The 27944-nt window shown below is 43.5% G+C and overlaps 1 protein-coding gene across 3 annotated transcripts in view; it reads right to left on the bottom strand.

Moving 5' to 3' along the window:
• Positions 1–2853: 2853 nt before the first annotated feature.
• The window catches only part of UBL7 (ubiquitin like 7), a 49199-nt gene continuing 24108 nt past the window's right edge, over positions 2854–27944 (bottom strand). For all 3 annotated transcript variants that reach the window (XM_030186988.1, XM_030186997.1, XM_030187002.1), the window contains exons 6-11: positions 24480–24537; positions 23535–23662; positions 7645–7694; positions 6554–6721; positions 3983–4105; positions 2854–3883 (exon numbers count right to left, since the gene is read on the bottom strand). In XM_030186988.1, the coding sequence (XP_030042848.1) occupies positions 3746–3883; positions 3983–4105; positions 6554–6721; positions 7645–7694; positions 23535–23662; positions 24480–24537 (665 nt within the window). In that variant the 3' untranslated portion in view covers positions 2854–3745. The remainder of the gene's footprint in view (positions 3884–3982; positions 4106–6553; positions 6722–7644; positions 7695–23534; positions 23663–24479; positions 24538–27944) is intronic.

Genomic DNA, 27944 nt, shown 5'->3' with positions numbered 1-27944 from the left:
CCGTCCAGGACATATTTAAGCCCTCCCACCGATCTAGCTCTGCAAAGAGTTCTTGAACCTTTTTGGGATAGTTGGCTTTAAATATATTCTCCACTCTAGAGGTGATCTGTACACCTAGGTATCTTGCAGTTCTCGGTGCCCAAGCAAACGGGTATGCCTTTTTTATCTCTGTCATCTCGTTTGGGGGGGGGGGGGTGTCATAAGATTGAGTATCTCCGATTTTGTTGTATTAATTTTAAAGCCTGACGTGTCCATATTGTAGGATCACCTCCATCGCCTGTTGTAAGGACTGAGTCGGGTGGGCTAACGTCATCAGCATATCATCTGCAAAAAGCATAATCTTATGCTCTCGTTTACCCCTAATCACTCCCCTAATGTTCTCATGCTCTCTAATTTTCTTGGCTTGGGGTTCTATGGACAATGCAAACAGCAGGAGGGGAGAGAGCACAGCCCTGCCTTGTGCCCCTATGGAGTTCAACCGGCCTGGACCTTGTGCCATTGATTTTCAAGGATCCCAGGGGATTAGTATACAACAGATGTATCCAGTTTAAAAATCTGACCCCTATGCCTATCTGCCTTAAAATTAGAAACAGAAAGGTCCAGTCCACCCTGTCGAATGCCTTCTCTGCATCCACTGAGAACAGAAGCACAGGGCTGGTCTCATCTCTGGCCTGTTGAATCACATGCAGCAGGCACCTAATGTTATTGCATCCTTGGCGGCCCTCTATGAACCCTGCCTGATCTTCGTGTATTAACCACGGCATCACTCCCCGCAATCTGTACGCCAGTATTTTAGTGAAGATCATATAGTCGGTGTTAAGTAGTGATATTAGCCTGTAGGAGCCGCACTGTTGCGGATCCTTCCCTGGTTTCAATATCAGGACAACCTCTGCTAATCTCCACGAGTATGGCAGTTCCCTCACTTCGTCTAAGGAGGAGATCACCTTCAACAGTATAGGAGCCAGCAGTTTACCAAAGTTTATAGAACCTTGTTGGGAATCCGTCTGGCCCCAGGGATTTATTGTTAGGGAGGTCAGCTATTGCTCTTTCTACGTCCTCCAGCGTGATCTCTGCTGAAATTTTCTCCATGTCCGCCCTTGATAACCCCTGTAAATCTATTCCTCCAGATACCTCTCCATTTCCTCCGGGGTTGCTACCTGCTCTTCTTGATATAGTTGATTATAAAATTCCCAAAAGGCCTCTTGTATTTTATCTGTTTTGGTGAGGAGGTCTCCCCTATTATTCTTTATGGCTGTTATGAAATTACGCTGCTCTCTCTTTTTAAGCTTAAGTGCCAACATCCTGCTGGCTTTATTGCCAAATTCAAATTGCTCTTGTTGTGCGGACCGCAACTGAATCTCTATCTCTGTCATCTGCATCTCATTGATTTGTCCCCTTTTTGCTGTCGGATGGATCTGCTTTATGTTCTCTTTCCAACTCTGCCAGCTGGTCTCTAAGTGTAGCTTCCCTTTCTTTCTTTATCCTATGTAGATGTGACTGTAATGCAATAAGTTGTCCTCTCACCATCACTTTTAGACCCTCCCACAGACTAGTTGGTTGAACCTCATCTGTATCATTAATTTTAATGTATTCTGCTATGTATTTTTCAATCTCTTTTACATTCTGGGGTTCCAACTTCTTCGTCCTTTATTCCCCCCCCCCCCCCCCCCCAGATATCTCCATAATCACCATACAATGGTCCGTCCATGAACAGGGCTCAATCCACACCACATTTACCTTACCCCATATAGCTCCATCACCCAGCCAATAATCAATTCTCGAGTATGATTTATATTAGGTGAGAAGTGTGTATAGTCCTTCTCGGTTCCATGCATCTCTCTCCAGATATCTACCAATCCCCAACGTGCCATCCAACCTTGCATTGTCTGTCTACCCCTCTGGGCATATCCCGCATTGCCTCCCGAATTGTCTACAGGGGATCTAATGTGAGATTAAAATCACCTCCTATTAGGAGATGACCCTTTGCTTTGCTTTATTTTCTATTACTTTTTCCAGACCCTCTAGGAACATTCTCTGCCCCTCGTTGGGCGCATATACACAGATCAGGGTATACTGTACCCCATACAGGGATGCCACCAGCACCACATAGCTCCCCTCAGTGTCTCCGATTGAGTAGTGTATAATCCACGGACATGCACCCGACAGCACTATAAGAACCCCTCTTTTTTTCTTATCATCTCTACTTGAGGCACATTGCACTGTGTGGAAGCACTTATGCCGGATTAGCTGTTCATGTCCTCGCTTCAAGTGCGTCTCCTGGATAAACATTACATCTATCTTTAAGCGTACCATTTCGCTAAACATCTGATTACGCTTTTGGGGTGAGTTAAGGCTTCGCACATTCAAGGACACACATTTAAGAGCCATCATCACTTCTTATATTACTCCCATTTATCAGACCGCCCCCCAATCATATAGCACTTTCGTCCCCCCCCCCTCTTCCCACCCCTAATACCCTTCCCTCTCAACGCCCGACGTCCCCCCTTTCCTCCCCTACCCTCGACAACCTGAGCACCTCTTCCATAGTTAAGCAGGTGCTTATTGGTCAGGAAGTGACCTCCCCGCACACCCTTAGATACACTATTCATTAACTTTTCCCCTCCCCCAGCCATTTTCAGCTCCATTTACAGACAATCATATTCGCTCAGCTGTCTCCTTACCCCTTTACCTGGCCTCCCCTCCCAAAGACACAGATCTTATTATCCTTCATCAGTCCACATTATTTCCCTTAGTGTTCAATATGGGTTCTATATAGGCCTTCTGTTAACATTTTGACTGTTCCTTCATCTTCAAAAACTGGCTACTCTGAGCTATTCAAACAAATACCAGATACAAGAGATTCAGAACAGCTTTAATTACACATAATTACTAGCAGCGATAGGCACATGTACAACGTGGTATGACAAGAAAAAATCCTTACATACAAGAGTCCATGCCTTGCTTCAAATGGTCCTGTCTAGTGCATGCCCTTATAAGTATTATTTAGTTTATTTATTTAGATTTTGCTCACACCTTTTTCAGTAGTAGCTCAAGGTGAGTTACATTCAGGTACACTGGATATTTCTCTGTCCCAGGAGGGCTCACAATCTAAGTAAGGGCCTGATTTTATCACAATCCTGAAACACCAGTACAAAGCACAAGAAGTAAGCTACCCTACATCAAAAGCCTTTTCCCACCAATTCCATGTCCTCACCTGCACTAGGTACCAAGTCCCCCTCCATCACCTGATGCCTAGATTAACCTTAAGTCTTCCTCTCTTTATCGGGCAGGACAGCATGCTTACCTGAGTGTCTCCTCTACCAATCAGCTTCAGCCTGCAGTCTAGTGCGGGATCTATGATACTGACTTTAAATGGCAAAGGGAAACTGGCCAATGAAGAAGACAGATGTGGCTTAGTGCAGTCCTCCTGCACTAAGAGGATAAGAGGAACAGAACCAAAAAAGCAAAAACAAAGACCCTTTTTCTCCAGTGAAATTTCCAGAAAGTATCTATGAAAAAATTGAGTCCTTATTTATAACACAAGCAGCACAGGCTTCAAAAACACTACAACAGACCATTGTGGGGAACCCGGCCGTATCAAATTGTCACTGAATCCTAGACTTATAGAAAGTATGGTTAAGAGAAAAATCAAAGTTTTCTGAATTTTTTTCCATATTTCTATGTTTTTAATATTGATGATACATACACCACCCCAAGGACTATTTGTTCAGAGCTGTAGAGGTGATTAGGTAGGTCCACCAGCAAATATGAGTTCCAGGGCAGCCTGAATGTCCCCTCCAGTGGCTTGCAGTGCTCGTAGGCTCAGTTCATCATCCTGGATGCCCATATCTCGCAGCTGCTGCAGCTGGGGTTGCCACTGGCTCTGTAAGAAGAGGGGACAGGAATGACCTCTTCTCCAATAGACTATATGAAAGAGATACATGAGCGTTCTGTGCTGCCTCAGGAATCCAAAAACACTCACCTGTAGGCTGGGCTGGCTGGATGCTTGTAGGGCATGCTGCAGGGCCTGGCTGAAGAGGTCATTGGTGATGGGAGTGCCAGACTGGACACTGGAGGACATTGGAGAGGTGCCTGAGGAGTGGCCCTAAGAAAAGCAATATGGTAAAATGTTTACTACAGTGCTCATGTGTCATTTATGTCTCACCAAAAGATGAAAGTTCACTGTAGCTTGTGCCATGTCCCCACCCAGCAGTCTGGCATGCTGAAAGAGGTGGTAGAACCATGGAACAGCCATTCAATGGGACAAAAATGGTAAGAGTTCAAATGAGCATGGGATAAGATCCTTAACTGTGAATAAGTGAAGGAAAAGCCAGAGATCAACTATGATGTACAGTACTGCCAAGGAAGTCTATCACTGTCTGTGTTTCTGTAAGGCTGGCTGGCTGAATTCATCTTGGCATCCTTGCTAAAAATGACACTCTATGTGCCTTACATTCTGTGTGTAGTTCTTTCCCTAATATGGCAGACAAGGTCATCAGATGTCCGTAAACTACGAAACATGACAGTGCATCAAGGTTAAGTCCCATATGGCAGATTACTGTATGTGAACCTGGAAAATCTAAAGTCTGGAGGAAGTGCTCAGTCGACAGAAACATACTTTATGATAAAGGTGGACCTTCATCCTACTTTCTCACACTGGAACAGACTAATACTGCGACGTGTTGCTTTCTTTACTCGTTCTTCCTTTGGCTCCACTCTGCCTCATATAGCACATGCCTAAATGACACCACAGTACATCACAGCTAGCACATCTGATGCAGTGGGGTAGCCACAGGTGGGCCCACTCAGTGTAGCTGGCAGGGTTCCAGAAGCCCCACCAGCAGACAAGTCTTCTCTGGAGCTCTCTCCCCCAACTGACACCAACGGCCTCCGCACATGAACTGATTATGCGTAAGGGAGCCATCAGTGTCAGCAACTGTTTGAGACAGTTCGTGGGGGAGCTCCGGAGAGAACTCTTCAGTTAGTGGGGCTTAGGGATCCCTGCCAGCCAGGGCATGTTTTTTACCACTTTGGAGTGGGGGTTGGTTGTAGAAGGCAGAAAGTAAACGCAAGGGCCATGCCCACCAGGCCCACCCACAAATTGAGTTCTGGCTATGCTACTGATCTGATGGGATACCTGAGAGGGGCTTTAGGTTTCCATGTGATCTTTTTCTTTCAAAATTTACTCACATTTTTTCACCCACTTTCCCTGGATGGATGGATGGCTGCCTAGCATGATGAGTCTTTTCCTAGCCTCAACCTGTCATCGCCTATTGTAGCCAGCAGAGGTTAGCCATTCTCCCTTTTCCACTACCTAGAAAAACAGGAGGCTGGAAACTGGGTTCTCCAGTGGCAATGCGCAGAAGCTAACACCAATCCAAAGGATGACCAATGTGTCTGTTTGAAAAGTAGCTACAGAGCCACAACAGATAGAACAGGCACTAATACCAGTGCTCATTCTCAACTTCTTTCCCAATCTGAAGGCTTTTCGTTTCTGAAAGCTCTCGTTGGGCAGCCATCCCCACAGGTGGAAAGCAAAGCATTTTGTCATCAGAAATGCAGGCGCATCTCTTGACACAATGCTGCTGTTTGATTACTAGAGACTGAAGCAAATAAACATGCATGCATACACACTTCAACATTTACAGATGAATTATCAAAAAAATTGGGTCAATATTTAAAAGCATTCATCCAGGTAGTAGATAAATGCCACCAAGACGGATCTTCAGTGACACGATCCAGACGGTGCCGCTGAATAGACACTGCCTTGGTACTATCCGGATAGTGTATGGATGTGAGTGTAGACACAATTTATTCAAATAGCAACTTAACTGGCTATTCAGCGGCAGCCACTAGCTATAGATACTGCCTCTGAATATCCAGATTTCTTTTCTTCTTATTTTGCTCATGGAAAAATTGCTGACCACTACAGGCTCATTATCAGAGGTAAAAAGGTTTTGTAAAGTAATTCAATTAACACACATTATTAAGTTAAAATATTAGAATCCTGCTAATTCTGAGTCACCTGTAATTTTTTTTTTGTTCGGGGGGGGGGGGGGGGGGGGGGGGGGAACTTTTTTTTCTTTTTGGCCTCTGGAAGATCTGCAGATCCCAGGCATTGTACCCATTCTGCCCAGTGAATAATAAAGCCCTTCTACTGCTTCTGTCTCTTTTCAGCCTCATACTATGCAACATGTATAAAGTTAAATTCTATCAGGATATACTGGATAAGTTCCAGTTAAACTAACTCAGTACGTCACCGGATGTCATTGAACTTGTGACTGGCATTTCAAAGAGAACCTTGCAGCTCTGGTGAAGGCTGGCCATTATTTCTGGTTGCCACTAACCCAAGCAACTCACATAAAATCCTGTTCTAAAATAACTTCTCCTCCCATTGTAGCTACTCTTAAGGCATACCTATTACAACAGAATCATATAGCTCTGATTGTTATGCACTAAACTTCCTACTATCATTTGCTGGGATCAGCCAGTACACGAATATTTCCATGAAACAGTGTTCATGGTAACAGTCCCTTCTACCCTATATGTGTACCTGTGTTCCAGGAGTGGGTGTATGGGAGCTGCTCTCAGGAGTGCTGGCTAGGGCAAGTGCAGTTGCCAGTTCACTCTGGGTTATTGGTCGAGGGCCTGCGGCCCCGGTGTAGCCGAGCGATGCAGGGCGAGACCCAGAAGCGCTACTAGAAGGGGTGGACCTTGTACTCTGCGGAAAAAGAAAAACAAAGACTGAAAGCCAACAACCAAATTTGGATTAAAGTATAGCTCCAAGTTTCTGCTAAAATGGAAGAATGGGAATGCGCTTGGATAAGGAGATATCAAAACAGATAGTAATGTTATAGCAGGCCTTCAAATGCAGAATGGCAGGTAAGGGCCTGTAGCAGTAGTTCCCAACCTGTTCCTGGAGGCACCCCAGCCAATCAGGTTTCAGGATATTCACAATGAATATTCATTAGAGAGGTTTGCATGCACTGCTTTCAAATGCATGCAAATCTCTTATGAATATTCATTGTAGATATCCTGAAAACCTGATTGGCTCGGGTGCCTCCAGGATCAGGTTTGGGAACCAGTGCTCTATAGTACACTTTTTTTTTTTTTATATAAGGGAAAACAAACGCATACTTTCCCTTATGAAACAGACTTACACACATAAATCCTCCAAAGCTAAGACATAATATTTCTGCCTCCTCCAACTTAAGTGTAAATTTGTGCGTGTATTTTTGCCGGGTTTTACAATATACTCTATAAAATGAAAAGTACATGTGTAAAAAATGCAACACCCCAAACTCTGCCAAATAGAACACCTACTGTTTACAATAAATAAAATGTTTGCATACGTTCGACCTACCAGTATAGCTGTGTATATAGCGTGGATAACTTCATAAATGCCTATTTCTTCCCTTAGAATGCCTATATAAAATTTAAATGACCCCTTTGGAGGGCAATTCTATAAAGGGGCACCTACTTCCTTTACAGACTACTACTGCAGCAGCACAAATACACATGTATAATTTAGGCATGACCACATACCAGCCATAAAGGACATGAGTAAATAACAGTATTTCCATGTCTACTGCTCCTCCTCTCTCCATGTTTTCTCTGTTAGATAAAATACAACATTGACGTTACCTGGTGAAAATCATCCTCCTCATCAGAGAGACCCTCAAACAGGAACCCACCTGCAGTAAAGCGAGAACAATGTGCTCAGCAAATGTCAGTAAATGCGCACAGCAGACATATGGACAGGAGCATCTTCATAGCTTAACCACTCCCAGTTAGAAGCACACATTTTTTTAATGAAGTCCTAGAAGAAGAGTCAGCTAAACAGACTGATGCCATGACTTGGTCGCTGCAAAGCTGAGGCCTCCCATACAGAGGAAACTCCAAAGTTCTGTCACACTGCACAAAACATGCATGTGGTGGGCTGGGAGGAGAGGAGTCTGAGGGGGTGAAGGACATATTTATTTATTTCCAAATTCTATTCTGTACAATCCTGCACTCTTGGCGGATTACAAAGTTACATATACATTAATAAAATACATCAAGCCTCAGAAAAACAAATCACAAAAATTGTTTCCATAGCCCCACCACCTCACGAACCTGTGAAACCTCCCACCTCCTCAAACACTTTTCAAAATAATACTGTTTTTAACATATGTGAGCCCTACATTGGTAATCTGTGGAGGCAGACTAAATCAGATTATATCCTTCTAGCCTTTGCCCATCAGGAGGGACTCCATTTGTCTAGCATACTCTGCTACATCTGATAGAGAAAAAGGCAGGAACATTCAAGCCAAGTCTACTAAAGAATGTCTGAAGATATGTGAAGCATAAATTAGGTCTTACCTGATAACTTTCTTTCCATTAGAACTTCCCACTATTGCAGAACCTATGAGATAGTCGTGTCCATCAACCAGAAGGTGCAGATAGATAACTGGAAACTGAGCTGAGGCATCTCTCTCTTGGCATCCAGTCCAGCTCCTCAATATTTACGTAGACAAACAGTAAGGAGAAACTTATAATAAACACAACAACCTTAAACAACTCACTAACCTAATGCTAATCAGACGAACAAACATGTGTGGACCTCTCATCTCTGGAAAACTTGTAGAGAAGAAATATGCAGAAACCACCATGCAAGGTGACAGTCAATATTTGAACTGGCTTCCGGGCATGCTGCAATGTCCACTCTGTAGTGCTTGGCAAATGTATGCACATCAGAGCCTCTCAAATATCTTCCAGAAACAAAAAAAAGCCCTGGCCAGGACATCGCTGTACGCCTCGTAGAATGAGCCGACAAGGCCCTAGGAGCCTGCAGCTCTGCAATCAAATAGGCTGACACGCTAGTCTCTTTCAGACATCTAGCAGTTGTGGGCTTGGAAGCTATATGGCCAAGCCTCCATTTACCAAAAATCACTGTCTGATTTGCAAAACTCATTTGTGACTTTCAGATGAGTCATGAGGACTCTACACACACTGAAGCTTCAAGAATACAGAGCCTCTTCGTCTTCTCTGCAAAAGGACAGAAGCTCCACAGATTAGTTGAGATAAAATACCACTTTTGGAAGAAAGAAATGAACTGTCATCGGGAAGATTCCGGCATCCAAAAAGTGAAGAAAGGGATCCCAACGAGACAAACTAAAGGGCCAAATTAAGGTTCCACTCTGGACATGGTGTACGAAAGGGAGGCCACAAGCGGTGCAATCTCCACATGAATCAAATGACATCCGGGTGAGCCACAACAGACCTCTTCTGTAATCAGGCCAAAGTTGCAACTTAAACTTTTGAGAAACCAAAGTCAATCCTTTCTGAGAGGCTGGAGAAACAATAGGATGTGCATTATCTGAACAGAGAAGGGAAGCGCTCAGAACCCCAGCCCTCGAACTTCCAAGACTGAAGCAAGGTAGCAATGACTAAATCAGAATAATCTTTTGATCTCAACTAAGTCCTTTCAATGGCCAAGCCTCAAGACCAAAGGGGCCAAACGTGTAACACTAGAGACCAGCGGCTGAGAAGAGATTCCTGTAATGGCTGCATATGAGCCCTTGCCCACGGCACCACTTCCATATCAAAAACTGATCACCCAACCCAACGAATGCAGACAATGGACAACTTTGTCCATTGCTGCCACAGTGTCCGAAGACAATGCCCAAATGAACCAGTCATTGAGATATGGGTGAATTCTTATTCCCTGGTGCTGAAGGAAGGATGCCACACCACCACCATAACCCTTCGGCAACATTCTTGGAGCCATGGCGAGACTGAAGGACAAAGGCCTGAACTGGAAATGATGGCCCAACACCATAAAACGTAGAAACCTCTGATGCGGCAGCCATATAGGTATATGCAAGCACTCCTCCATGAGATCGAAGGTGGTGAGAAATTCTCCTGCTTGAACCGAGACTATGACTGCTCTTGCTGTCTCCATGCGAAGTGAAGACATTAACAGGTAGCGGTTTAGACCTTTTGAGATCTAAGACCGGACTAAAGGTGCCTTCCTTCTTTAAGCCAATGAAGTAGACAGAGTATCTGCCTTGTTCCTATTTGGCCTGGGGAACAGGAACAATGGCCCGGAGCACTAGCAAGGAATCTACAATGGTCTGAACCTCAGCTGCCTTCATTCCCTTTTGACAAGGAGACTGAAAGAACAGAGGAGCAACCAGGCGGGAGAATCCCAACTTGTAACCTTCTGTAAGAATATGCAGAACCCATTGGTCTAAAGTGATTTTGGCCCACTCCTCCCGAACCTCCTGAAAACATCCTCCCACTGGAGGAAGAGAAGAGTGGACCAGCCTCACATCATTGCGAAGCTCTGAAGGCACTGGTCACTCTAGTTGAGAAGAACTTCCTGTCTGCAAGAAAGGAAGACTGGTGTGTCTGAAAGCCAGGCTTCTGACCATATTGCCAACAACCAGGCCAATTACATCTGCTGTCTCAAAACTGAGAGCCCCCTGAAGATGGACTACTAAAGGCTTTTGGCTTATTCTCTGGCAACCACTGTGGCTTAGTTTCTCCCAGTTTTTTCATCAAGTTATTGCAACCTTCTCCAAATAGCCAGTTTACTGGAAAGAGCAGTTTAACTAGACATGATAGCTTGGAAGCTGCATCCACTGCCCAATGCTGCAGAGCTGACAATGTGCTGTGACATCCAAAGACATACTGCAGGCCTTAACCCATAACATGTCTTGTGTTGCAGACTGCTGATGCCACTTCAGGAATGCTCTTGCCACGAACAAGCTGCACACTATCACTTGAAGGCCCAAAGAGGCCACTGAAAAGGCTTGTTTCAGCGAGCCTTCTAGCTATCCTGTAGGTCTTTTAGGGCAATGCCTCCTTCTACCGGCAAGGTAGTCTTCTTAGTCACTGCCATAACTACCCTAGGAAGTCTACCCTAGGAAGCTGATACCGAAACAGAAGGCTCTTCAATAGAAAAGCACTGCCAGTACCTCAGAAATAAGCGTACTAAGCTCCTCTTTATAAAACCACCTCAGTACTTTTGGACCATCCCCTTGGTCAGGATAGAGCTCTCCCTCTGACAGCACCTTCAACGATGACTCCTCTGAACAGACCAAGGCCACATCAGATAAGGAGGGAGGTCTAAATGAGATCTCTTAGGAACCAGAGGGGCAGCGGGGTGAGAAACTGAAGCACCCTGCAGCAACTCTCACTGTCCCTGCTTCAGTAAATAGGTGTGGTAGAAGAGTTATATAAACTCCGGAAAAAACAAACAAATATCCCAATGCAGATGAATGCTCTGTCAGGCCCTGAAGCTGTAAAATGGCAGCTGTGCTCCACGTGTGATCAGAGACTGCTCCTCACTGCCAGTCAGCACTAAGAAAATGGTGCCCATTCTCGCACTCTACTGCATCAAACTGAGCACAAGCCCTGCCGCACCAATTCCAAAGATGGGCTGCCATCATTTTCTCCACGTCTCGTAGGATTCCCAGCTTGCATGTACTGTAACGCCGTGACAACAGTGGGTCCCAAAGAAGGACCACCACTTAACTGCCTCCGTAGGAGTCATCATTCCCCATCTCACAAGAGCAGCACGTGTCCCAAGTAGTTCTGGGTCAAGCTTTAGTCTGACTTACCACTGCCAGCAGCTCCCCCCCCCCCCTCCCCCCAACTCACAGTCTCTACAAGTCTTAACACAGATGAGAAAGGCTCAGGAGTGATACTCTATCCCACACTCTCCAGAAAACCCCTTGCCTTCTTTTTAAACAAATGTATTTATTTATTTTTAAAGGTTGCTGGGCTGGAAAAGGAGAGCTCCACAGGAAACATGGGAGAGGAGAAGGGAGGGAAGAAGTAAATTTGCAGGGCACCAGAGACAGGGGATCTGAAGACACCCAGATATGACTCTGTAGACTCAAGCCACTCGCAAAGCTCAACTGTGGACCAACTGGACTAGTAGCAAAGCACTCAGAACCAGAGGCTGAAAAATGTGTCCATCCACCTGCAAAGAAAATACTGAGAAGCTGGACTGGATGCCAAGAGAGTTATGTCAACTCAGTTTTCAGTCCTCTATCTCCACCTGCTGGTTGATGGACACAACTATTCCACAGGTTCTGAAATAGTGGGAAACTGGACGCCCCATTTTACATAGAACACTGGAGGTAGGAATTGGGATGTTCACCATTCCCCCAGTATTTTACAAAAGGCTTTGTGAAATCTTCTGTAACATGAATTTGCCACCAAGTACAGTGGGAACAGTTATTTCATAAACCTACACATACACAGAAAGCAACATCTCTTGGTATAAGTGCCAGTGATTTAAGAACATAAGAATAATCATACTGGGTCAGACTGATGGCCCATCTAGCACAATATCCTGCTTCCAACAGTGGCCAATCCAGGTCACAATTATTTATTTATTACATATTTTCTGAGTCATTGTTTTTAATGATTAGTTGAACCGGTGAATAGATGGGTTGTTTATGTTTGCTTATGGTAGTTCAGGTAATTCGGAATTACCAGGCTCACACCTTTTTCAGCAGTAGCTCAAGGTGAATTACATTCATAGCTGAAGTGACTATTTTTCAATATGTAATAGGAGTTCCATATCCAATAAAACAGATGTATAAATGGGACTAAATATGGAGTGAAGCCCTAAAAGGTGATTTTTCATATTTTCAAGAAAAAAAAACTTGGGGGATTAACCACAATTGTGCCTCATTATAAGCCTTCCTGAAAGTACTCTAATAAACTTCATGTATGCCTTGGAGGTGGAATAAAACCTAATAAATTATTTTAAATATATATTCCCACTGTAGAGTGGGAAATATACATAACACTAGTAAAAAAAGCCCCATTTCTGATGCAAATGAAACGGGGGCTAGCAAGGTTTTCTTCTGTGTGCATGTGGGAGTGTGTGTGTCCCTGCCCTCTGCCCTCTCTCCCTTCCCCTGTGCTGTCTTGTCCTCTGTCCCCTCCCCCCTCGGAGTAGAGTCCTTCAGTGTTAAGTTTCCTGCTGTGCTGTGTTTGTGTTACAGAGATAGTGAGGGCTTCTGCCCTCTCTCCCCTCCCCCCTCTGAGTCCTTCACTGTTACAGAGAGAGCAATTTGATTTGGTGCTTTGCTGTGTTTTCCTTCACTGTTTGTGTTACAGAGAGAGCAAGGGCGGGGCAGACGCTCATGGGGAAACCGGATATCTCTCCCCCTTCACACTTCCGGCTGGAGGCTTCATTTAGAACGTTGGTGGTGCCTTTTATATATATAGAGACTTTGGCCTGCCAAAACTATGCCCACACTGCATCCCCTCTGAATCTGCACGTACCAGATTTCTACACATATAAATAGTAAGATTTTGCAAATCTACATGTATAAATGGTGCTATTTCCACCTAGAGAAGCTGTGAAAGGCTTCTAAAATGACCTTTGTGTTTTACATTGGCAAACGTCAAAGCCCTCACCCAAACCCTATTGAAATGTTGTTGCGAAACTTGGGAAGTGAGCAGATCATAAAAGGAAACCCTCAAATGCCATAGCTGAAACTAGTTCTACAGGAAGGAATAGGCCAAAATTCTTCAAAGGAAATGTGAGCAACTGAGCAACTGTTTCAGGAAACATTTTGTTTGAAGATATTGCTGTTCAAGGATGTGTCACCACTTACTGAATGAAGGGCTCAGGTGCTTTTCCACATAAGGATGCTTATCATTAGGTTTCTTTGAATAATGAAAATATATCCTTTGTCCCCGAGTTATTTATTCCATGGGTGTATTTCTCTCTCTTATCAGAACATAAGAATAGCCATACTGGGTCAGACCAATGGTCCATCTAGCCCAGTATCCTGCTTCCAACAGTGGCCAATCCAGGTCACAAGTATCTGGCAGAAACCTAATTAGTAGCAACATGCCATGCAGTGGCTTCCCCCATGTCCATCTCATTAATAGACTATGACTTTTCCTCCAGGAACTTGTCCAAACCTTTTTTAAACCCAGACTTTGGACAGCTGCTCTCTTCAACAATGCAGGTATTACATCCTCTGCAAACATTTTATTGACAAAAAGAGCCACAGAGGCAGACATTTTAGACTTCAAAGCTTTTAACACTACTGTTGAAACAGGAATTCAGAACTCTATTAGAATTACTCAGTGACTGAACCACATGCATCACCTGCTGTAAATTCATAGGCTGAAACTCTGTCCACAGCACTATTCTCTCCAACTGCTGCCTAACATCCACCAGACACGACTCGGGATTAGCTGTTAGTAAAACAAGTTGAAGAAAAAGGTACTTTGTGATCTAAAATATACAGTACAATTTCACAGATGCAGGCAGGTGAGGAGTCTTTAGTGCCTCAAAACAGCTCAGAGATAGGATGTCATCTCAGTTGGAGAGAGTTATTGGCCCAATCAAGTTGTACGTGAACAGCGTGTGGGGAGAATGCTCAGCCACCTCAGTGAGGACACGTGACTGCCTGGCCTTGGCACCAGCTATCTGCAGCCTTTGATTCCTGTTTTCAAGCTCAAAATGAAGTGAAAGAAGCTCAAGAACATCTTTCAAAAGATGGAAAAGGAAACCAAACAAAGAAAACAGGAAGAACCATAAGCACTGGCAAGTTAGATGCAAAGCACTGACAATGAAGGCTAAAATTTTGAAAAGATGCTTTCCATACAGGGGAAAAAACTGAGTAAAATCTTTTTCTAGTTACATTAGAAACAGAAAGCTTATGAAGGAGTCAACTGGACTATTCGATCGTCAAGGAGTAAAAGGGACACTCAGAGGACAAGGTCATAGTGGAGAGACTAAACAAATTTTTTGCTTCAGTCCTTAATGAGAAAATAGTAAGGGAGCTGGCCATGCCAGGAACAGTATTTAAAAGGTGACAATTCAGAGGAACTGAAACAAAGCTTGGTGCACCTGGAAGATGTAACAGACAAAATAAACAAGCTAATGATTAGTGAAAATCACTTGGAATGGATGGTATACAGTGTTTTCCCTAGAAATGTTTGCCAGCTAGGTGGCATGAAGGAGTACTACTCAGAATATGAATATACTAGTAAGAAAGGCCCGTTTCTGAGGCCAATGAAATGGGCGCTAGCAAGGCGCTTTCCTTACCATCCCCCCCCTTGTTGCTGGACTTACCCTCCGTGGTGATCGCGGCGGATCAGCTGTTTGGACGGCACTACGTGGGGGGGGGGGGGGGGAGGATCTGCGTAGGTCGCTGTTTTTCTGTGTGCGTGGGGGGGGGGGGGTGGAGCGTCGGAGGGCGGTGGAACTGGGGATTCGTTGAGTGTCACAGCCCCGCCCCGAATGTCATCACGTTGTGACGCGAGGGCGGGGCAAGCACTCATGGTGGAAAACTGATCTGGACCATGACAACTTAACTTGGAATGGTGGGTAAGTTTGCCTCATAGAACGTTGGCGGTGCGTTTTATATAGAGAGATGTATACATTGGTTTGGTTGTTTATAATAGAAAATCAATTTTTTGAAGAGTTAAAATAAATTTCCTAAATTAGCTGAGGTCCTGGGGATAACACTGGTATGTCTAACAGCACTCAAAATAATTTCAAAAAATGAAACTGCAGGTCTACTATTAGTAATCTGTAATCTATCGTTACCATTGTCCACAATACTTGAAGACAAGAAAGTGGCCAATGTAAAAAAGAAATTATGTCTTACCTAATATTTTCTTTAGTCAGCAAAACTGTTCTGCATGAATGATTGTTTCATTGGCCTCAGAAACGGGCCTTTCTTACTAGTATATTCATATTGTTATCCCTTCCTACCAGCAAGTGGAGGTAGAGAAAGGACTGAATTCTACCAGTGACATCACCAGTAATTAGCTGTGTGCCCCCTGGAAGATTCCAGTATGCAACTACCAAAGAAGAAAGTCCCTTTGTAATGCCCCCTTGCCCTATCAACTACTGCATCCACAATGAGCAGCAAGCAAGCAAACTACTTCCCCTGAATGACAGCCCTGCCAAAGTCCAGCTGGGCTCTGGTCACCACATCGAACCTGTAATGCTAAACAAATGATTGAAGCGACGACCACGTCGCTTCTCTACAAAGCTCCATGGTGGATCATGCTCGGGCCTGAGCCCTGGTAGAGCAGGTCTTCAGCCCCTGAGGAACCAGCCAACATCTGCTGATGGAGGCAGACTCAATCGCCACCTGTAGCCACCTCACAATGGAGGACTTCGAGGCCACCTGACCCTTCCAAGGACCATGGAAAAGCATGAAAAGGTGGTCAGAGAGAATAAACTCATTTGTCTCCCCAAGGTACCATCACCCCCTTCAGAAGCCACGCTACCTCTCTGTGCAAGGCCAGAGAGACACTATTCACTTCTCCCCTGGAAAGCAGAGTGTGCCACCGCCTGAACCTTCAGGGAGCTCAAGGCCAACTTGGTCCAGATCCTGCTGCAAGCTGCAAAATCAAAATATCAGGAAACCGAACCCTCCAGGGTAACAAAGCATGCTCCCACACCAAGATTCAAACACGTCTCCTGACATAGGCTAGGGATGTAGAGGACTTCCAGGAACAAAGCAGCATAGAAATCATTTCACTCGCCTCTCCAATTGCCTCCTTTCAATGGCCAAATCGTAAGCCAGAAGGAATCTGGGTTCTCCATTGCCAAATATGGTTGGGACAGAATCAACATGAATTTATCCAAGAGAAGTTTTGCCTCAAATCTGCTACGTTTTTTTGAAGGCATGAATAAACGTGTGGATAAAGGTGAGCCAGTTCATATAGCATATCTGGATTTTAAGTAGAGGAGTGTGGTAGCCGTGTTAGTCCACTCTTAAGGTTATCAATAGAAATCAAACAAAATAAAACATGGAAAAGAAAATAAGATGATACCTTTTTTATTGGACATAACTTAATACATTTCTTTATTAGCTTTCGAAGGTTGCCCTTCTTCGTCAGATCGGAAATAAGCAAATGTGCTAGCTGACAGTGTATATAAGTGAAAACATTCAAGCATTACTATGACAGTCTGACAGGGTGAGAGGATGGGGGTGGGTCGAAGGTATGCATGGGGACATCAAAGCTTTGATGTCCCCATGCATACCTCCGACCCACCCCCATCCTCCCACCCTGTCAGACTGTCATAGTAATGCTTGAATGTTTTCACTTATATACACTGTCAGCTAGCACATTTGCTTATTTCCGATCTGACGAAGAAGGGCAACCTTCGAAAGCTAATCAAGAAATGTATTAAGTTATGTCCAATAAAAAAGGTATCATCTGGATTTTAAGAAAGCTTTTGAAAAAGTGCTTCATTAGAGGCTCCTGAAGAAATTAAAAAGCTATGCAACAGGAGGCAACATCCTTTTGGGACTGGGAATTGGTTAAAAGAAACAAGAGTATGATTAAATGGACAATTCTCTCAATGAAGGACTGTGAACAGTGGAGTACTACAAGGATCTTTACAAGGACCAGCCCTTTAACATATTTATAAATAATCTGGAAATGGGAACAAGTGAAGTAATCAAATCTGAAAATAACACAATTGTTCAAAAGTTGTTACACTACATGTAAACTGTGAGAAATTGCAGGAGAACCTTGGGAGACTGGGCATCTAAATAGCAGGTAAAATTTAATGTGGAGAATGCAAAGCAATGCAGATTGGGAAGAATAACTCAAAATTATAGCTACACAATGCTAGGTTCCACATTAGAAGTCACCAGCCAGGAAAAGGATCTAGATGTCATCGTGGACAATATGTTTTCATCTTCTGCTCAGTGTGCAGCTCTGACCAAAAAAGCAAGCAGAATGTTAAGCATTATTAGGAAAGGAATAGAGAAAAAAAAAAAAAAAAAAAAAGCAAAAGATCATCATCATACTTCTGTACCGCTGCATGGTGCAACCATACCATACCTTGAGCATTATGTCAAACTAGTAGAAAAGGCCCGTTTCAAACACAAATGAATACGGCACTAGCAAGGTTTTCCTCGGAGTTGAGAGAGTGTGTGTGAGAGTGACTGCGTGAGAGAGAGTGAATTTGCGCGCGTGTGTGTGTGACAGAGTGAGACTGTGTGTAAGTATGTGTCTGTGAGAGAGTGTGCGCGCCTGGGGCCCCTCTCTCCCACCCAGTTCCAGTGTCCCCCCTTCCTCCGTGTTCCAGGGTCGTCCCCCCCCCAGTTCCAGACCCCCCTCCCTCCATCCGAATTCCAGACCCCTGCCTCCCGCTCTCCGAGTTCCAGACCCCCACCTCCCTGCCTCCCTCCCTCCAATTTGCAGACCCCTTCCCTCCGATTTCCAGACACCCTCGGAGTTCCTACTACTACTACTACTTATCATTTCTATAGCGCTACTACACGTACGCAGCGCTGTACACCTGAACCCTAGACCTCCCTGCCGCGACCCTCTCGAGCCCCCCTTCCCGCCGCCAACCCTCCCCCACCTCCGTCGTCGATTCTGGCTGGGTCCGACCCGTTTTGTGCTGATTCAATGCTTCCTTCATCGCAGCTCCTCCCCTCTCCCTTCTACTTGCCAATCTGATGCCTCTTCTCTTTTGTCTCCTTCCCCTGCTCCTTTCCTATTGACCACTGATGATTTCTGTTCCTTCTCTCTCCCATTGGCTATGAGTCTCCCCTCTCTTCTACTGGCCAATCTGATGTCTTTTTTCTTTTGTCTACTCCCTCTGCTCCTTTCCTATTGGCCACTGATGATATCTGATCCTTCGTTGCTTCTTGTCTGGGGCTTCGGTGCATGGATTCGATCAGCTGTGTTGTTTTTTGAGGGCGGTTGGTGAGCGCGGCAGGTTCGGGAGGGCGGCAGCCAGTCTCAAGGTTTTTTTTTTTTTGCGCGTGCCAGTTCGTAGGATTCGATCAGCTGTGTGGGGTTTTTTCTCTCACCCGGGATCACGTCATAATGCGGCCACATCAGTCTGATCTACAGAGCCTAGCAGACCAACTCCGAGGGAGCCACGGTCCCAGGCAAGACAGAACGTTGGAGGTGAGAATTATTATATAGGATTCTGGTCGCTGCATCTCAAAAATATCATTAGAAAAAGTACAGAGAAGTGCAACCAGAATGATTAAGGGGATGCAACAACTCTCATATGAGGAAAGGCTAAAGATAGCTCTTCAGCTTGGAGAAGAGATGGCTGAGGGGAGATATGATAGAGGTCTATAAAATCCTGAATGGTATGGAATGGACATATGCAAAACAGTTCCAAAAAGTACAAGGACTAGAGGACATGGCATGAAAGAAATTGAAAAAAATATTTTCTCTTCCCGAACACAGAAATAAAGTTCTGGAACTCACTGCCAAAGGATATAGTAAAAGCAGTTAAGTAGGTGTGCTTAAAAAATGGTTTGGACAAATTCCTGGAGGTAAAATCCAGTGTTCTCCCCAGCAACTTTGAAATGGGTATGCCACCCATCTAATTTTACTGATCACTTAGCTAACAGAAAATGTTATAATACTGCACAGTACTGCCCTGCCTCTTTCTGGCTACTCCTCTTCATGCCACCCAGTTGGCAAAAATTTCTGGGGAGTACACCAAAGTCCATAAGTTGTTATTAAGGTAGGCCCAGGGAAAGCCAGGGGATAAGAAGTATGGAATCCGGCTACTCTTTGGAATCCGGCCAGATAGTTGTGACCCAGGATTAGCCAATATTAGAAACAGGATACTGGGCTAGATGGAACCTTGGTCTGATCCACTAGTGCAACTCTTATGCTCTTATGTACAGTACATTAATACAATCACACTGACATATTCCAATTTAACATGTAAGAAATCAGAGTCTCTTATTTCAATACACCTTTACCACTGAGTACAGAAGGTAGTGAATTAAAAGCAAACCAACACTAAAGAATAAAAAGATATTGTTCCACTTAAAAGCTAATTAATTTTGTCTATCCTAATACTATTGTAGGTTGCTTTGATGTTTTATTGAAAAGCGAGATAGCACATTTTAATAAACTAAGCTAATGCAGGCCACACCTTAAATCTCAAAATATAAGCAACAGGTATACTAGAGAGAAAGACTAGTCATGACACAGATAGAGATTGGGCTACCACTGACTTTCTGGTCTCCACCTATGTGAAACTGGACAGATTTCTGACCTAATTCTCATTCATGTGTAATGAATTTGAGGGCCTCATCTTGCATCATGAGGCTTACAGGTGGAACAGAATCTCTTCCTACCTTCTAGTGCTAATGCAAGACTTCAGAATGTAATATCTAATTCCCTTCAACTAGGGACTGGGAGGAATTTCTAAACAAATAACCAGCATCCTTATTGAAGTCATCATCCCACACTGTCACTGAGGGAATGAAGCTCCACTGCTTCTCTAATTCACATAACAATGTTGCCACCCTGTGGGCAAAGCATAAAAGGTTATGATTCAACTTTAATCAAGATCAACTCGTTCCACTTATAAGTACAAATGTAAAACAATACTGTTATTTTCAACATAATGTTCCAGCCCAGTCCAACCCCCACAAATGACATGCTGATGACATCACAGATTACAAAATAATCTTTGAGGTCATCAAAATATGCAACAGTTTGGCTCCAGTCCAAAAAGCTTGTGTGTTTGGTTTAATCTTTCCCAGAAAGGCCCCTACACATCCTCCTTGGAGTTAAAGGATTTTCAGGTCAAATTTGTGTTTTGTTCTGTTGATGGCTTTCATGTTCACTGTACTTAATTTGTGATGTGCTAAAGGCAGTCCTTCATCACTCCAGTCTAGCCACAGTGGCACCAATGGATACATAATTATAGGCTTCAGACAATTGAACAATCAATGTAAATGGAGCAGTTTCATAGGGCAGGAAGATAAATCTTAAATATCTGTGCAGTCTTTCACCATCTAGCACGGCTGTCAGAACGACAAATGCACCAACACTCAGAATATAGTCACACCTCAACATTAACTTATCTATACCCCATTTTCAAAATGTGCAAAGTTCAAAGATATGTTTTTTTTTTCCCCAAAGGGAAAGCATGTTTTACTTTTGAAAACTGGCCAAGATATAGAAGCTCATTTTCAAAGCACTTAGACTTACAAAGTTACATAGTGGCTCATTTTCAAAGCACTTAGACATACAAAGTTCCAAAGAAACCTATGGAACTTTGTAAGTCCCAAGTGCTTTTAAAATGAGCCTCAAAAAGAAATGGGTACTGTTTTGGCCTAAATTACCTGCATTTTAGCATCTTCTCACTTAATTTTTTTTTGGCAATAACTCCACAAAAATGCAAGTAACAGTACACTTACATATAGGGTGAGAATTGTTTTTAAAAAGTTATTTTATCCATACAAACAGGCTTTTGCAAAATTCATTAGTACAGTATTTTGAACACGTTCAACATTATATCAAGCAACCCAACAAGTAACCTCAATGGGGGGGGGGGGGGAAGTCACACATACAGCAGTGGCCACAGTTCTTTGGGGTTTTAGTTACTGGAGGTGGCAGTGCGTCTGAAGACATGCCAGTTGTCTCCATTATTAGAGGTGGCAGCATGTACGTAGATGCACTGGTTATCAAATTATTTATTGGATTATACTGGAAGTCCAAAGCGAGTTACGTTAGAATTAGTTTCCTATAATAAAAAAATGTGACAGATGAACGATCCCCCCCCCCCCCCTAAATAATTATTATACTCCACCCAATAAAAATTTACAATCAAATCCATTTTATATAGAATACAATAACTATAGCATCCCCCTCCAATCCCATCCACCTGGCAATTCATCTATACATCGCTGTAAGGAATCAGATAGATAAAGGCCCTTTTCCTAAAGTGCGCTAAGTGGTTAACATGCAACTTAGTGTGCACCGTTACCCTGCTGGCACGACAAATTTGTACATTAAGGAGACGATTCTGTAACAAGGAACCTACAATCTAGCTGCTGGAAGGTGTGTCATAGGATCCTGTTCTGTAAAGGAAAATATGTATCTATTTTTACATAAGTATTGCCATACTGGGACAGACCAAAGGTCCATCAAGTCCAGCATCCTGTTTTCAACAGTGGCCAATCCAGGCCACAAATACCTGGGAAGACACCAAAAAAGTACAATACATTTTATGCTGCTTATCTTAGAAATAAGCAGTGCATTTGTCCCAAGTCCTTTTTCCCTAAGTCCATTTTAATAATGGTCTATAGACTTTTCCTTTAGGAAGCCATCCAAACCCTCCACACTAAGCTAACTTTTACTACATTCTCTGGCAATGAATTCCAGAGTTTAATTACACTGAGTGAAGAAAACTTTCTCCGATTCACTTTAAATTTACTACTTTTTGTAGCTTCATTACATGCCCCCTAGTACTAGTATTTTTGGAAAGAGTAAACAAGTGATTCACATCTAACCATTCCACTCCACTCATTATTTTATAGACCTCTAACATATCTCCCCTCAGCCGTCTTTTCTCCAAGCTGAAGAGCACTAGTCGCTTTAGCCTTTAATCATAGGGAAGCCGACTCATCCCCTTTATCATTTTCGTCGCCCTTGTCTGTACCTTTTCTAATTCCACTATATCTTTAAGATGCAGGGACCAGAACTGAACACAATATTCAAGGTGTGGTCGCACCACGCAGCGATACAAAGGCATTATAACGTCCTCATTTTTGTTTTCCATTCCTTTCCTAATAATACCTAACATTCTATTTGCTTTTTTAGCCGCCACAGCACACTGAGCAGAGTTTCAATGTATCAACGATGACACCTAGATCCTTTTCCTGGTCGGTGACTCCTGATGTGGAACCTTGCATTACGTAGCTATAATTCGGGTTCCTCTTTCTCACATGCATCACTTTGCACTTGCTCACATTAAACATCATCTGCCATTTAGATGCCCAGTCTCATAAGGTCCTCTTGTAATTTTTCACAATCTTCTTGCGATTTAACAACTTTGAATAACTTTGTGATGTCAGCAAATTTAATTACCTCATTACTCCCATTTCTAGATCATTTATAAATGTGTTAAAAAGCAGTGGTCCCAGCACAGACCCCTGGTGAACCCCATTATCTACTCTTCTCCACTGAGAATACTGACCATTTAACCCTACTCTCTTTTTTATATCTTTTAACCAGTTTTTAATCCACAATAGGACACTACCTCCTATCCCATAACTCTACAATTTCCTCTGGAGTCTTTCATGAGGTACTTTGTCAAACGCCTTCTGAAAATCCAGATACACAATTTCGACTGGCTCACCTTTATCCACATGTTTGTTCACCCCTTCAAAGAAATGTAATAGATTGCTGAGGCAAGATTTCCCTTCACTAAATCCATGCTGACTTTGTCTCATTAATTCATGCTTTTGAATATGCTCTGTAATTTTGTTCTTTATAGTCTCTACCTTTTTAGAATTCTAGTATATCAAATTGCTCCTAACTGCATGCTGTGTTAGGGGGGCAGGAACGAGAACAAGTGTGGAATGTACAGTGCAAACAGCACTCAGTACTTAACACACGCTGTCAGTTGTGCAATTAGCATGGGTGAACTTACTGCCTACAAGAAGGGGCATTAAATGTACATACACTAATTTTGAATAAGCATAGCATGTGGAAAATACATTTTCAGTACGGTAACTACAGAGGACACACTATGAACTCACCGGGCATCTGAAGACCAGAAGGCATGCTGCGTGACGTGGCATCTGTAGGTGGCAGAGCAGTGTTTCCTGCGACAGAATGCAAAACCAATACAATTGCATTCACCAACGCAGGGTGGGCAGGAACTAACCTAAGCAGAAGTATACCAAAGAACGTCAGTGGTAGCAACCCAGTGAAGACATGCTATTTAGTAAAAACTGCAGATTCAAAAACTACACATCCAGTTTACCTTTCAGTTTCCTCAATACTTCCTTCACCCAACACGGGATCTGTATGTCTAACCGTCTCTACACTACAATCAACCACCACTCCATAAGACAATCCCAGCATTTAACTGATTTTACATGAGATTTCCAAGCACCAAAAAAGAGCCAACAGCAGCTTTGAAGGGTGGTACCATCAGGGCTGTGGAACTGGAAGCAATTTTGGGTGGAGTTGGAGTTAGTAAAAACTTACAAAAATTATAATGTGGTAAACTTATTTTAAAACTTACATCTTTTTTCTGGATCTAAAGTACTTCCTGTTTTGAGAAGGATGGGACGGTTCAGGGAGAAAGTTCCAGTGCAGGCCACTGGCAGCCTATAAGTGCCACTGCCTGGGTAAAGACTGCAGTATAGATCATGGTAGGGAGACCCGGGGGGGGGGGGGGGGGTGAGGGGTGGAGTGAGATGCACCCCCTGTAAAAAATAAAAAAAATTCATGTACCCCTGTAAAAATAATTTACACTTCATCTGTCCATCACAAGATAGTTAAAATCTTCCTTGGTCTCTTGGGTCATGCCACAGATCTGTAATCTTTACACAGTTGCTGTGCTTCTCTTGCACATATGCCAAAAGAGGAAGTCTGTCTCTCGGTCCATTTCTAATGACTAACTTCCTTCCATTCCCCACTCACAGGTCTATACAAAAAGAGCTATATCTACCATTTCTCTATAACTCAGAACCTACGTGTCCAGCATGCTAGGGTCAGCAAAGACTGTGAAGAGATCTTTGTCCTGGAGGACCCCTGCCAAAGAGACAAAAAGAATTAGCAAGGAATGGGATAAAAAAAAAAAAAAAGTAAATGGCCACATCATTGAATGAAAAACTCTCTCCTATTGAGACCTCAGAAGTCTAATACTCTTGCACCTTTTTGTGAGTGAAGTGAGTACAATTTTTAGTGGTCACACTATTCTTCACACTCTCCTTCTACAAATGCACTCTTTGCTGTCCTAGTAAAATTCATAAAAACCCAAATTATGACAAACCTATTGTGTAATTAAAACTATGTAATACTTTCAAGTTGTCATATGTGGGCTCGATGCATGTCTCCCAGGTTTATCTGTTCAACAATAGTTAATCAGTTTAACTAGTTCATGGATTACTTCTGGGGAAATTCTGCTCAACTGTGCAATACAGAATTTTTGCACAATTCAGCATGGGGTCCAAGAGGAAACAGCAGAAGCTGCCACATGGGCCAAACTGAGGAAGCAGCAGTGTCGGTATCTGGCCCCGTGCCTCTCAAAGGAAAAAATGCAACAAGAAAGCAGTGTCAGCTGTGCAGACGAAGACAAGGAGGCTGCAGAAGCAGTGACAGTCCATGCAGATGATGAAGCCAGTGAGGCAAACTGTGGGGAGTCAGAGTAGCTAAGCCAGAACAAGGAAGTTATGGGTCGGGGGGGGGGGGGGGGGGGGAGAATTGATGGGCGAGAGGGATGTGTAAAGAAAGAGCTAGGGCCCTTGCTGGGACAGGAGTAGGGGACAGAAATGAGAGAGAGAGAGAGAGAGAGATCTCAAGCGGAAGCAGACAAATGTAGTTAGTGGAGCTTGGGGGAAGGCAGAGACTTATGACTGGAGAATTCTGCACAAAATGATTTTTCTTTAAATCTGTACCTTTGAGAAATAACTTTTCTGTGCTGCACCTTGAATTATTACACGAAGGCTGAGATTATATTGTATTGTTTGCACCAATAAAGTCTACAGAATTCATCATTTTTCTTAGGCAGAATTCCCCTAGTAGTAGCTGATTACATAATAAGGCCAAAGACTGAATTCTATGGGGAGGAGGAGACAGAATTCACAATCAGGTACATAGGTATTAACCAAGAATGTAGACTGAACAGACAAAGAGATGTCATGCAAGAACTAAACGCATGGACCCAATATTCAAAACGATTTAAACAGCCATGAGAGGCTCCTGGCCATTTAAATCACCTATCCAGGGATAACCAGGCATTTTCAGTGGCATTTAATCAGATAGTACCCGGTTAGCGCCAAACTGAAAATGGCTATTCTGGAGCATTCCAAGGCAGGCTCAGCACTTAGCTGGTTAAGTACCAGTTTTCAGCACTTAACTGACAAAGATAACCGCATAGAAAGCAGTTCTATCTTTATGCAGTTCTTCATAGTCAGTTAAGTGCTCAAATATTGCACTTAACCAGCTATGTTTTTGCCGGCTCCGTATACCAGGATATTCAGTGCTGGAGCTGGGATATGGCCTGGCACGAAATATCCAGGTACAACAATGCTGGCTGAATATTGGGCCCCATATATTTAAAACTTTTCTGGAGAAGGTATATGTACATTTTTGTGTAGGCAATTGCATGCTACAAGGACTAGTTCTGGAAACCTATTTTCTAAATGCTCACAGGTGCCTATATTGCCATTTCAAAATAGGGGCTTTTCTTCAAATTTTCACAAAGGGTTCATATTATAAAATAACTCCTCTCCACCCCCCACATCCAAATAAAGTGGCATACCAGGACTCTAGCCCTTAAAACCTATATGGCAGAAAGAAAAAGAGCAAAAAGCCAAAATACAATGTAAGACATCACAAAAGTGACAAATGAATTAGGATACCAAGATCTTTTTAAAGGAGAAATTAGGTCTTACCTTACAATTTTCTTTCAATTAGTCCTTCTCACTATTCCAGAACCTGTGGTATAGTTGTATCCTTCAACTAGCAGGTGGAGATAGAGAACTGAAAACTGAGCCAAGACATCTCTCTTGCCATCCAATCCAGCTCCTCAGTATTTACTTTGACAAGTAGTGAGGATAAATTCAGAACAAACACAATAACCTTAAACAACTCACTAACCGGATGAGCAAACGTGTGGGCCTCATCTCTGGATAGCTTGTAGAGAACAGGAGATATGCAGGAAGCATATGCAAGGTGACAGTCGTTATCTGATCCATTAAACATCTCAGAAACCTCAGTGGAAGAAAATTATCAGGTAAGACCTAATTTCTTCTTCCATTATGTAGCTTCCCACTATTCCACAACCTGTGGGATATTCAAATGCAATCCCTAGAGTGGGCGGGATCCTTATGCTGCTACCCTGAGAAATGAAGCCCAAAACTGGCTTCTGAGCGTGACATAACGTTCACCCTGTAGTGCTTAGCAAAGGTAAGCAGAGTGAACCTTGCAAATATCTGCCTGAGACAGTAAGGTAGTCTCCGTCCAGGATGTTGCTGTACGCCTCGTAGAATAAGCCAAGATCTCAAAAGCCTGCTTCCTGCAAGCAAATAACCTGAGGAGATAGTCTCTTTCAGCCATCAGTTGTGGGCTTGGAAGTATTGAGGCCAAGCTTCCGTTTACCTAAAAAAGCACACACTGTCCAATTTGCGAAACTGATTGGTGACTTCCAGACAGCTAATAAGGACTGTACACACATCAAGAAGCTTCAAGGAAGAATAATATTGAGCCTCTTCATCCTCTCAGGAAGCTTCATAGATCGGTTGAGATGAAATGCTGATGGATCCCAACAGAGCCTGAAGCTCCGAAACCCTATGTGCAGACACAAAAGCCACCAAGAACGCAGTCTTTAGCATAAGATCTTTCATGGAAGCCTTCTGGAGTAGCTCAAAAGGAGGCTTCTGAAGAGCCCGAAGGACTAAAGGTTCCACTCTGGAGTCTGCAAGCGGCCCGCTCCCTGCAAGAATTGAATGAAATCTGGGCAAGCCGCAAAAGATATCTATTTTTATTTTATTTTTAGTTACATTTGTACCCCGCGCTTTCCCACTCATGGCAGGCTCAATGCGGCTTACATGGGGCAATGGAGGAATAAGTGACTTGCCCAGAGTCACAAGAAGCTGACTTGTGCCTGAAGTGGGAATTGAACTCAGTTCCTCAGTTCCCCAGGACCAAAGTCCACCACCCTAACCACTAGGCCAATCCTCCACTTCTGTAGTTGGCCCCTGAAACAGGCCAAAGCTGCAACCTGAACTTCTGGAGAAATGCTAGGATGTGTGCTAACTTTGCAGAAGGAAGAAAGTCCACTCTCAGAACACCAGCCCTCAAAAGACCTCCACATTCTGACATATGCCATGCATGTAGAGCATTTTCGAGCCTGAAGCAAAGTAGTAATTGCCAATAACCTTTTTGTCTCAACTGAGCCCTTTCAACGGTCAAGCCATAAGACTAAAGAAGCATGG

Source organism: Microcaecilia unicolor, chromosome 1 (assembly GCF_901765095.1).
Source record: "Microcaecilia unicolor chromosome 1, aMicUni1.1, whole genome shotgun sequence".
In the NCBI taxonomy this organism is placed as follows: Eukaryota; Metazoa; Chordata; class Amphibia; order Gymnophiona; family Siphonopidae; genus Microcaecilia; species Microcaecilia unicolor.
The sequence above is the reverse complement of the archived record's forward strand: the minus strand, read 5'-3'. Positions and strand labels throughout refer to the sequence as shown.